The 13024-nt window shown below is 39.4% G+C and overlaps 1 protein-coding gene across 1 annotated transcript in view; it reads right to left on the minus strand.

The window, feature by feature from the left end:
* Positions 1 to 2965: 2965 nt before the first annotated feature.
* Positions 2966 to 13024, minus strand: part of ADAM10 (ADAM metallopeptidase domain 10) — a 47790-nt gene continuing 37731 nt past the window's right edge. The window contains exons 10-16 of the mRNA XM_084268072.1: positions 11671 to 11854; positions 10579 to 10729; positions 8076 to 8259; positions 6991 to 7099; positions 6479 to 6699; positions 5680 to 5806; positions 2966 to 5224 (exon numbers count right to left, since the gene is read on the minus strand). Of these exons, the coding sequence (XP_084124198.1) occupies positions 5130 to 5224; positions 5680 to 5806; positions 6479 to 6699; positions 6991 to 7099; positions 8076 to 8259; positions 10579 to 10729; positions 11671 to 11854 (1071 nt within the window). The 3' untranslated portion in view covers positions 2966 to 5129. The remainder of the gene's footprint in view (positions 5225 to 5679; positions 5807 to 6478; positions 6700 to 6990; positions 7100 to 8075; positions 8260 to 10578; positions 10730 to 11670; positions 11855 to 13024) is intronic.

Consider the following 13024-nt stretch of genomic DNA (forward strand, 5'->3'; position numbering starts at 1 on the left):
CTATTTTAATTATGGATTTAAATGACTAGCAATTTAATTATTTGAATGATGTTTACTATACTACATGCAATTCTAGCAGAACTACGTTCAGTTAACCTTTTGCATTAAAATCATATTTACTTGTTGGCTAAGGCCTAGAGATTCTGAATCATTGTTCAGCAGATTTTAGCCTGATTTGAAACTGCATGAGTAAATGAAAACGGTAAAACTCTCAAACACCTTCAGTGCATATAAACAAACTGTATAAATTCAAACATACATAATTTCCTCCTTTCCTATGTCAAGATAGAAACTACACAAAGAAGCGTTATTGTCTCAGATGAGTTTTATTTTATGGCTAGTGCATACTGAAATAGAAGTCAGTATGTATGTCAATATTTCATCTCTCACTTTGTAATGCAAAGCACAAGATTCATTAAAATTTACGTTTCTACAGCTCTGTATTCTGAATGTCATTTGTTGAAAATGTTGTCTGACTGGGAAAAAAGTGTGTAAGAGTCCTCAGGCCTGGAGCAAAGCCTGTTTTCCATACCAAGATATGGGAACTGAAGCATACTTACTTTTCCAATGAGAATGGTTGTCCTTCCTGAAGTATCCATTTCAGAAGGTAATCTGACATGTAAAATGGTCACTTGGAGTAGCATCTTGATTAGGAGAAATATTTCTCTATTTACACAGAAATTCCATGCAAAAGAATCAAAACACTTTTACTTCTCTATGTTTAGGGTTGTTTTGTTTATAAAAGACTTGCCAATTTATAGAAGAATTGAAATACCATCATTGGAACTGCATTAGCAACACTGGTTATCACTAAACTTTCTAAGCTCTGAACCCTGTAAGGTTCCTGAACCAAATCCTACCCACACTCCCCAAAAGCAGCTTTGTTCAGAAGACACTGAAGGATGAGGGAGCAAGAGACAAAGGCTGGAAAGGACTGGACTGTGCTGCTTCTCCAGTGCAGACACAACATCAGTGTTTCTCTGTACCTGAAAAAGAAACACTAGAGAGATGTGGAGACAGCTTTTAACGCTGTGTGATGTGAAACATGTACTGACAGAGCCTTTCAAGTCCTGATTGTCATGCAGTTACACATCCTAACACACGGAGAAGCATTTCAGGCATTAGAATCAGCATTGCATAGCACTGTCACTTACTTGTTAAGAAGGCTGGTAGAGGGATCTAACCTTTAGGAGAAACGAGTTGGAAAACATGAGTTCAGGAAAAGCAGGTGGAAAAAAGCTGAGGGACGTCTACAGTGTGTCAACATGTACAATCCTCAGGTGACAGGGATACTGCAGTTTGTTTTTTCCCCAGACACCTCAGAAGTCCTCACGCTCTGGTTCATCTGAAACAAGCTAGCTTACCCTCAGGAACACAGTGCAAAAGCTTCCAAAAGTCAAATAGCAGAATTAAAATTTAGTACTTGAACTCTTGCCAACATGAAGATATTCTGGCAGCTTCCACAAAGCATGTGACCAAATCAATCCTGTCCTGTGTTTTGATAGCCACTGCACTGACTTCTGATGCAAAAATGAAACAAACCCCATGTTGCAGCATACACAATCTTACAGTGCATGAACATAACACCAAGTCATACCTACAACTGCAAGTTCCTGCAGCGGTGCCTCACGGTGTGCTCACTGCAATTATTCCTGTCTTACTCCACACAACTGAACTGAGACTTAGAAAGCCATCAGGAGCCCATTCCTGTCAGGCACACAAAGCTCCAAACAGCCTAACAGCTGCTGTCCTTTTAACCACCTCTCTGAAATAATCACAAGCAAAAATCTCTTCCCTCTTTTCATAGCTTTTTCCTGAAAGAAATATCAGAACATTAATTAAAAGGCAAACTAGATCATTGGCTTACATTTTGTATGGGATAGATACAGTTGTACAATGTAAGAGGAGTTTGCTGCCCTTCTCACATTCACACCACATGCTTCTAACACCAGAGGTGTGTGTATACATTTAATGACCAAAACATCAAGAAACACATGATTAACAGCTACAACTAGGGATTATCAGGTCAAATATTACTTAGAAAAAACCCCACCCATTTGTGTACTAATTCGCTTTCCCCAAACACACTTTAAAAGATACACAAAACTTGTACTTTTTATGCTTAGGCATTATTTCTGTCCCTCTGGTTTGCATTCCTAGGCAGAAATTTAAGTGCAACCACCACCAAGTCTATTATGCATCCATGATGCTGATTTACTGAAGGGCTCTGCTCCAACCAATTTGCTTTTAATACCTTTTACCCTGAAAATGCCATTTAGCTGCAAGGGGAAGCACTTCTATTAAAAAAAAGTCATAGAGAAAAATAAAAGTATCACAAGGAAGGAACTCTCAATGTTTTGATTACATCAAAGCCTATGCTGCACAGGGAAACAGATGTCTAAGCAGGTCATCCTCAACAAAAGGCCCCAAGAATGACACAGTAGCTGGCAGGACTTGCCTTTTAAAAGCAGTCTTGACACTTAAATCAACTCTACACCACACATAAACACACAGAGACCCAGCTATGGAGTTTTAAAACACCTTGCAAAAAGTACATTTGCTCCTTCTGACAGCCTGATCCATCAGCTGTGCAGAGTATTGTGTGTTAATTCAAGTATTCCTTCTCAAAAATCTCCCTCTTGCAGCAGCTCCAGGGCCAGGCCTGAGCACCACACCAGCAACCAGCTTCCCTCTTCAAAGTACAGCCTGAGAAAGCTGTACTCCTGGCATCACACAAATAAACTCAAGGTAATTTTAGGGCTTTCCCTTAAGAAAGTTACAGAAGAACATTTACTCCTGTATTAACTGCCTGATATTAAAACTGGGAGGAGCACTTGGATAGAGCAAAGATGGTACAATTACCTTTTGGCACAGCAGCCCGTTGCAGCAGATGCCAGTGAAGGAGTAGCTGGAATCTGCATATTCCTGCTCGTTTCAGTGTGCAAAGAGTAAATGGGCCTTTGGGTCATTTCATCAAGTCTATTTATTAATGCATTTCAAGTTTCAAAAAACCTTACATATCCTCGCACAATACTTTTATTTTTTGCATTTTTAGTAAAAATTTCCAAAGTGAACAGAAAAAAGATACTGTATAAAACACAGTGGACATGAAATCGACAGTAGTATTCTGTTTCATTGTCTCCGACTTCCTTTAGCTCTGACCACATCTTGACTTGCAGAGGAGAGTTCAGTGCACATTTCTGTTTGCAGAAAACGTTTAACTTAGACTCAAAATAAAACAGGGCAGCACTTGACTGCCAAAATCCTACCACAGGATAACGTCACAGCCAAAAAATTTACATGTTCCAAAGTCTACCACACTCAAGAAGTTACTAAGAACTCTTGCTGAAGAAAAGTCACCATTTTAGAAATGCAAACCCACTTCCAATCTTTGCACAGTCTTAAAACAAACGTATTTAAAATGACTTAAAAGCAACTACATACACTTCTAGCTAGTTAAGATCATTTAGAATTATTTATATAGTCTATTGGACTTGGGGGTTCATGTACAAAATTTGTCTCTAAACCATGTACAAAAAGCTCTTTTGAAAAAGTTACCACATACTGTACAAGTTTACAAGGAAGAGATCCCATTATATTCTGTAACATTTTTGGCCTTGCTGGCTTGCGTCACATTATGAGAATGATTGTGTAAACCTTATACTCTTAAAAAACAAAACAAAAGACAAACAAAGGAAGCCTGTCCATCCCTTAGTAAGTTTTCTCCTAAGCAAAGCCAGGAAAATTACAGCCATTTGCATCTCTAATTAGCTCGGTGCTTTTGGAAAACAAGCAGTACATATATCACAAGCTTTAAACATTTTGTAATGCCCCCTTTCATCTCCTGCATAGCAGTAAGCACCTTAAGACTTCGTTTGTTTCCTCTCTCAAAAATGCCAATTCTTTACATTCGCAGTAAGAACTTTGGAATGGGACACTGTGCTGTTGAACTTCACTACTGTTGTAAAATGTGGGGATACTGGTAAGTCCTAACTACAGTCTTAACTCTGCCACAGTAGCTGGGCAAGTCGCTCTACTTTAGTGGTTATTGATCAACAGTATCATGCTGAAAAGTTATACACATATCTGATAAATTAGAAAATAAAAACCCTACAGCTTTTCTTTCTTTCCACAACCCTCAGAGCACAAACTTAATGATCATACTGTAAGATCATCTGCACAGCCCAAATAAACAGGTTGAGTAACAAGCAGAATTTTCTAGTAAAGCATGGCAATATTTCACTATTCATTATTTAACTGAATAATCAAACGAATTAAGAACATTTAGGCTGAGCTACAAGAAATCAGACACTTCTACAAAACCTTTCTGGAACACTCTGGCATTTGCAAAGTTTACAGGACACCTGCCGTGTCGCTAACAGACCGTCCCATCTCATATGCCACGTCTTAGCAGCTGCTGGAGAAAGATGAAATGAGTGCTTGAAACAATTCTGATCGTGATAAAAACAAGTTTGATTTGATTCAAAATTGCTGTGTAAAGCATCACAGGATCCTCGACCAACACACACCATCATCCTCTGTTATCCTGAGTATGTCAATTAAACAGTAATTTCTTCATTAATAGCGGAAAAGTTTTATCATACAAAGAAACATCCATATTGCAATTCTCTTGTTTACAATTGCACACAAGTACGGGTGTACGTTAGAAATACATGTCTGCATATAACAATGTATATACATTGACAAGTAATGTCTCCAATGCTGAGGTGGTCTAGCTTCCTATAGCCTTGTCTGGCAGTTGAAAAATATATCTCTTTTTTTTTTTTTTCCTCAATTCTTGAGTAGAAGTTTTACTACAGCCATATTTGCCTGCAAGTGAAGAAAATGCAGCAATGAAGAGCACAGAAGGGGGAAAGAACCATGATACTCTAGGACTTTGTGCCACTAAATTAAAAACACACAAGAAGAACAATTTTCTTCTCTCTGAGCTGGAAGATTCGCTCATTGAAAATTAACCATTTCCACTTGTTTGAGGGCATCTCGTGCTGGAATTTCTTTTTCCTCTTCAATTTTTGAGCATTAGACCGGGGACGATGACTTGTTAGGTTTTCTTTGGAGTGAGATTTCCCATTGTAGGCACTAGGAAGAACCAAGGCAAAAAGCTGCAATCAACGTCTCATGTGTCCCATCTGATAACTCTCTCGGGGCCTTTGCCGCTGCGGTGGCTGAGTGGTTTGTGGTGGTCTCCTCCTTTTTAAAGTGCCTGTTTCAAATGACAGTAGACATGATTAAAATTAATTTAAAAAAAGGAAGTTATTTCCAGAGAAGCTGCCCAATCATGCAAATTACACGTAACTCTTTCTGAAAGGCATCACATTCAAATCTGCAAGGATAATTAACTGCATGGAGTATTTACAGAATACTTTTTATTATCTCAACAATAGTTCCTTAAGCAGGATGGTTTTCACAAAATGTAGCATGGAATTGAAGATAAAAGGAACTCCTGACTTAGAAAAGGTCTTCAAAGCTTTCTTTTGATATGCAGATTGTGCTATAGGAAAACAAGGCAAGAATTGCATTTTTAGGAGTTGTTTCACTGGCACAAATTGGATTTGTAGTTTCACAACCCCAGACTAAGAACTGCAGGCTGGGATAACTGAAACTTCCCTTCAGAACAGAACAGTTGAGCAGAAAACATTTGTCTATAAACTTAATTACCTGGAAGTGGTTTATGAGGAGGCAACTTTGGATTACTGCTTGGAGTATGAACACTGCATATCTTAATGAAACCAGCCATTAACATGATCAAGGCAATTCCCATAAGCAACACTGCCCACCAATAAGCCTAAAAAAAGAATTTAAAGAAGTTTGAGGGGCTGGCACACACGTACAAGAGACAAGCAACCAGAGTCATCAACAAGCTGGTCTGAAACGCTGCCCAATTAGACTGTAATATTTTAAAGACAAACATCCTCAAAGTTCTTGCACAATCCCCCACCAAATACTTCATCTTCATTTTAGTATCAGAAGAGTATTTCAGAGAAGACAGCTCTGCTATACTGTACCTAAGTCTAAACCAATCAACACAAAACTGACTGTGCATCTCCATAATGGTGTTTCACTGTAGCTCCCCTCCCAGTCTATTGTTAGGAAAGTGTCATCTAGTGCAGTAAACATAGTAAGAGGTGCTGGAGATCAATGTATCTAGTTCCTTAAAAGAAATCAGAGCATTCAAATATGGAGAGTTAAAAAGGGAAAACACCAAAAGAGAGAGCAGAGTGAATACAGGTATTAACACAAAATATTGACTTGTGTATTCATTATTGGTTTCCATTCCCTTTGCTCTGTCAAACTTCTCTGCTGCACTCAAGGTACTTAGAGAAAAACTGGTAAAACCAGGACTGATTCTCCTCTGGAGAATGCTGAAACACTGTACATATCCAGCAACTCTTACCAACTCGGAACATTGATTGGCAATACAGCGCTGTGTTAGACTGGTAACAAACCAGGTACTCACCACAATCCACTCTGCAATATTTTCATACAGCTCTGGGTTAAAAATAGCTTTCTTTAATCTAGCCAGAGGGCCATCAGCATCTACTAGCCGGCACCTCATGAACACATCACAGTAGCCTTTGAAATCATTACAAGGAGATCCAGGTTGCAAAGTGATAGTTTTACGGCCGAAGTGCCTCTCCCACTGATGAGAGCCTGTACTCGCACAGGTAGCCGGTTCCACTGCAAGGCGAATACAAAGGAGGTTAACCAAAGCACCCCTGTATGGAAACACACGTGCATGAGCATGCTGGAGATCTACTGTGCAAAATGCTTTCAAAACTCTGCCAATTACTATTCATCTGTAAAATCCCAAAAGACATTTACTGCCTATCCAACACAATGCAGTGTCTACCTGAACGCATGCACGAGAGCACAGCACGCCCTCCAGTTAAGAAACAACATATAAACCCAGGAGAAGATTCCTTAGTTACCTTCTGCTACATTTATGCTTACAATTCAGACAAATCTTACTTTTTCTCATGCAGCAGACATGACACAATTCTCTATCGTCCTTGCCATCTGAACTAGCACATGTACATTCCTCCAAGTCATATTTCTCACAGATAGAGCCAGCACATTGCTGTTTGAGACAAAAGCACGAGAGCACAATAGTCAATTTTACCTTCAAGCACACTGACATCAGGAAAGATATTAATTTTTAATAGCTGAAAGCATAATCACAGGTCAAAAGATGCTTATCAATAAAAATAATAGCTTGAATTTATTCTAAGATTTATAGAACAAAAAAAAATCATTAAATATTCAATTGCAGTACTTAGGCTTATTTTATGTGGGGTTTTTGTTAAAGGTGAGTTACCCTATTTTATTTAACACCATATCTGCTTTTAGGGTCTCAGAGTAGCCTGCAATACATATAATCTTGTTTCGAAGTGACTACGAAAAGAAAATTCCTCTATTTTTAAGGCAACTCTAAATCAGCTGAAAAAATATTATAAGCAGCAGCATTTGCTTAAAACCAAAAAGACTTACAGCTCTTCACATGGATGACTTCTGCTTGTTTCTGCTTCCAAGTAAGCACAGATCAATTTATAAGAGTACTCCCATCAATATTTCATAGCAACTGCCATAGACTCCAACTCAGGGAACTAATGGCAGTTCAGAGTAATTCTATATGCCTGCACATCTGTGTTACATGTGCATGGGTGGCAGAACTGTGTATTTTCATTGCACCAAATTCAACATGTATTGGTAGCATATCTCATTTTCTAAGGCAACAAAATTACTTGACCAAGACTGAAGAGAAATGAAACGATGCAACTAGCAAATCCAACACTTTCATATCCCTAATGTTTACAAAAATACTTAAAAAGGCCTCTTTCAAATAGTAAAGCTAGCTTGGCATTTGTTACCTGTTTCTTAACACTTGGGGTGCCTCCACAGTTGTTCTGATTGAAACCTATAAAGATTTTTTTGTTAAATGGGAGAAGATTATTCTTGTACTCTCCTCCACTAAGTACTGTCACGGCATCACCTCACAATTCACAGGGTGCTCACAATAAACAACTGCAGTTGCACATGATTGGAGAAAAACATACCCCTTTTATGCAAACTTGTGTGCCCCTGTTGCAGTCTGTGAAGTTTTTCTTGGGTTCAGATGCTGGACAGAGAGCACTGACACCATTACACATTCCTTCTCTTGCACAGTCAGAATCATTTCGACACTTATCAGTCTTCAGTTTGAAATTACACTGTGCAGTACAGCAGGGGCCTTGACTAGGGCTAGAAATAAACACAAAATATGGATGTAAGGAAAAAGCATGAATGATTCCAAAACAACTACTGATCCTGAAACCCCCTTAAACACTCAGCATGCTTCTAATTTGTGCTAGGTAAAATAAACATGAATTGGAAGGAATACCTTTGTCCCTGAAGGTAACAAAAGCTTACTGCACTGAGTACTGATTCCTCAGTCATCACCAACAATTAAGCTACTTGCAGAATATTAGAAAAAAAAGTACAAACATACTTTAAATTCACATGTACAAAAAATAACAGCCTTTCAAAAATTGTGTATACAAAGCTTTCTATTGCCAAATTGGCAAAATTATTCAGGAACACCACAGTAGTTTGGTAGTACCAGTTTCAAGGTAATAAGTGTTGAGATTTATCTGTGTCAGCATCTGTGGGAATATTCTTTCCCTTTCTGCAGCCATACCACCACCCTGCTTAAACAAATGAGCAAAGGGACAGAAACAAGTCAAATCTCTTAACAGAAATCACAGTCAGCACTGAAACACATCTTGGGGCAGAGAAGCCAGCCTCACTGGTTCCCCCTAAAACACTTGTGCTCCTTTCTGTCACAGACATGAAAGGTTCAGCACAAGCACCAGTACATCATAGCAGCATACTGGTCAAACAGCAGGAAACCAGCCTGTCTCTATCTGCAGCTGTGTGTGGGTACATGCACCATTGCAAGCAGAAGAGCAAGGGGTATAAACCATATGTAACTACTTGATTAAATCTAAGCCTCATGAGCTTCCACCTCAAATCAGTCTGTCTCTCAACACTATTCAGTGTGCTGCTGGGCATTCAGTGGACACCAGAAGACAGCACAGCCCTTCTGCAAGTCAGGATCTGTTTTCAAACTATAGCATGCAAAGAAAAAAACCAAACCACTCTTGCCTCACCCAGGAAAGACAAGTAAAGCAGCTGGACAGGTATCAGTTTGCCTAAACAATGTGTTAAAAAGATCCATTATCACACTTGGATTTGCATGTCTTTAGAAACTGCTGTACAGCAAAATTTTCAGTCTTAGTAGAATTGAAAGAAAGAGAATCCTAAATCAGTAGCAATGCAGCAATTCACATTTCAGACTGTTCCAGCAGGGCACAGCTAGGCTACAGTCGGCTGACTGCAAGAGAGCAACCGAGCAGGTGCCACTGCCACCTCCTATACTCAGGAGGAAGCAGCTCCTCACCATAGGTGCACCATAAGATCTCAGAACCCAGTTGTAAGACAAGACAATGTAAGGACTTATTTTAGCAGAAATAATAAGAATTTGCAAGGGGGGCTGGGGAGGGGAGACACAAAGTTACTGTGAATTCACAGGACACTGTTCTTCTACCATGTTGATCCTGTCAAACACATTTTCACAGTAGATGCTACTTCCACTCCCAGGATGACAAAGATCATTTCTGGGGCTGGAAAATTTAATTAGAAAAAACAAACGTCTATGTTGTATTTAAGAAGTTGAGCTGGTTTAGACTTAAATAGTAATTTTCTCTTCATCTTTGTCCAAGTGTCTAAGCAGACAACAGGGTAATGTCTGTCTTTAGAGAGGAACAAAAGCTAATGCCTTTCGTGTGAAAAAAGTTCCTCTGAAGCTTTCAGCAGAGAAAAATTTACCATGTGTCTTAAGTCAGGGAACTGAAAAGATGGAAGTTGTCTTACTTCACTGTAGATATTATGGTCTTTAAAAGTTCCTCTTATAAATCACTGCGCATGCAACACTGCCAAGATGCAAGGTGACTTAAAAATGTAGTTCAATTTAATTTAAAAAACAAGCATTTAAAAAAGAATAAATAAAATCAATTCTATCCTTTGGTCATCTCCCAGTTAGGCAATACTGTAACAATAGCACTAGGATAGGAGCCAACCCTACAATGCCCTCCACTGCCCTTCAGCAATTAACCCCTTCCTGTACCTACTGTAGGAACAGCACCCTGGCTGTGTTTTTCTGAATCAGTGTGCAGGATTGACTCAGTTTTGCAGGACCTCAGCACAAAGTGCTTCTGATAAACCTAACAGAATCTCAACACACACATATCTGTCTGCACTTCTGCAGTCCTGAAGTATTGATACAACCCTGTGCCACACGATGCATTTTGACAAGCTAGAGACCAGTCACCCAAGGGAAAGCAAACTACACTCAGCACCAAGAGCTGCACAGCGTAACTGTGCTGATGAACTTCTCACTGACTGTAAACAACTGTTCACACAAAATGAATACTGTAAGAACAATGCAGCCAAACAGAGCCAGATTCTAGCTACCATTAAATAAAAACAATTCAAATGCACTGTAGCAGACATGCACAATACCTGCAGTATTTGCCTGGTTTTAATTTGCATTTCTTATCTTCTGATTGGTTGGCATCATAACAGCATTCATCTTTACACTGGTCGCTGTACCCACAGTCACACTGCTCTCCTTGTTCAACCAGCCCATTACCACAGATGGGTTGACCAGACTCTGAAAAATGCCAGTATATTTACGTACAAATCAGTGCAAGGAACATGCAAATAGACTTAGAAATGTTGACATGGACTTGCAACAGCAGCCAGCTAGCTGTGAGGGAAAATGCCTGGGAAAGATGGACATCAGTCATCTTGCATTGTTTGCCTACCACCCCAGCTGAGTCATTCCTACCACTCACAGGACTTTAAGCCTCTGAGTACAAGGTTTCTGCTGATAACAGTGGGAGTTTCTTGTGTGGATAGGAAATCAGCAGTGATAAGAGGAATTTTGTGCTAAGCCTCCAATGGAGCAGCATCCTTTCTTGCACTCTTTTCCCTTTAACTGAGCCCCAGGACCTTAAGACAAAAGCTGATGGTACTGGAGTGAACCACTCCTTCAAAATCCAAACCTCCTCACTGCATAATATCACAAAAACTGTGAGACCTCACACAGCACAGAACCCAGGAAGATAACTCCTGCAAAATCCTCTTCTATTTTTCATGTTTAAATATAATTTCCTGTATTTTAATATTTTCATTTCTTTCCTCACCTCTTGTCCTTTCACTGGCCATGACTGGGAACAGGCTGGCCCTGTTTTCTTTATTCCCTCCCATCAGGCATTTCTGAAGACAGACAAGAACCGACCCCCCAGCCTTCTCCTGACTGAACAGTATCAGATCTCACAGTGTCTCCTCATGTCAGATGGATGCTCTGATCCCTTAATAACCTTTGTGGCTCTTTGCTGGACTCAGTCCAGCATTTCCACATCTTTTCTGTACTGGGGAGCTCAGAACTTGACACAGGACTCCAGATCTCATACTCAATTCTTTACTAACAGCATCTTTCAGTAAACAAAAAAGGCATGAGACAAATTTAAGAAACAATAGAATTATTTTCTAATTAGGCATAATAGTAATAGCTTAGCCATTCTGATTTCAGGATGGCTAAATACATACCAACAAAACAATTATTTCTCTTTTTCTCAAGAACTTGGCTGATGTTTCGAATGCTACAGATAGAGAACTTGTTGTTGTTAAGCTTGTCCCCAGATGTAGCTCTTGCATACATGATATAATTGCCATTTTCTTTCTGTCCCAAGTTCTTGGACTCTCCTGGAGTGCACTCCATTCCAGAATCATGCTGCAAAAGAAGTATTTTAAAACATTTCTATCAAAAGAGCTTCTTTAATTCCTCCATTTCTATACATGAGTGAAAGTAACCTGCCTGGGTACCCTTAACACAGCAAGAAAGAAAGGTTCATAAAAACAGAAGTGTCCTCCTAGACTCCAGGGTGTCCTGGAATACAAAAGTTTACAGAAAGCAAAGGCTTGTTTTGGGCTTTTTGTTTGTCTGTTTTCCTTTATTGTTTGTCTGTCCATTCCTCCCCCCTGCCTCCCCAACAGGAACAAGTATCTAGTTTCTTAAGTTTCATTTTATTTGCACTCCTGGTAACACATACCCCAAGTGTTACATATCCTGGAAGCAATCCTGACATGAAGTTGCCATCTCCTAAGAAGTGGCTTTGTAATTTCAAAAGGTAGTAAGTATTCTCTGGAGGAGTTAACTGAAACAGCAGCCCATGTTCCTTTGCTTCTTTTGAGGCAGTGCAAAGAGATCTTCAGAACAGAAGAGATGTCTGTTTCTGTCAGCCAGTGGCTAGATCTATGTGATCTCCAGCATGAAGAATGAAATGCACTGCAGGTTGGCACGCTAGCAGTTATCAGACTGGCAACATACTCAGTAGTTCAGTGTAAGAGGAATGCTAATGCTGTTCTGATGCATCAAACTCTCCAGAAATACAGCATGTGGCTCCAAAAGAAGGGGTTCATTTTTTAGCTTTTCAACATAGATGTGCAAATGGTGTAATTTGCTACACTTTGGTAGAACCAAACACATACTTTTATGTATTTCCCTGGATCAAATGCAACTTGGAGTAAAATAAAAATGAAAACAATCTTCCAGGCTGATCCAAAAGAAGTTTCACTCAGTGGGACTGTTTGTTTCAGTTATGCTTGGGAGGCTTATCCCCACTCACAGCAGTGGTTGTAGGCATTTTCTCAAGGTACATGAAGAAAGCATTGACATGCTTTCCATTTAATTTAATGTCTGAGAGTAGAGAGCCTATATACTTTGAAAATAAAACCAACATCAAACCAGAAAACCATATTCTCATTTCCAGTGAAGCTGAAGTCTCATGCTTTCATGAGCTTGCCACAAACAAGTTGTGCCCCTAAACAACTGAGAGACAATTTTGCTCTAGAATATTGTTCTTGGTTTCTTAATCATCTCCACAATTTTATTCAGTAACCT

Source organism: Gallinula chloropus, assembly GCF_964237585.1.
Source record: "Gallinula chloropus genome assembly, chromosome: 9".
Classification (NCBI taxonomy): Eukaryota; Metazoa; Chordata; class Aves; order Gruiformes; family Rallidae; genus Gallinula; species Gallinula chloropus.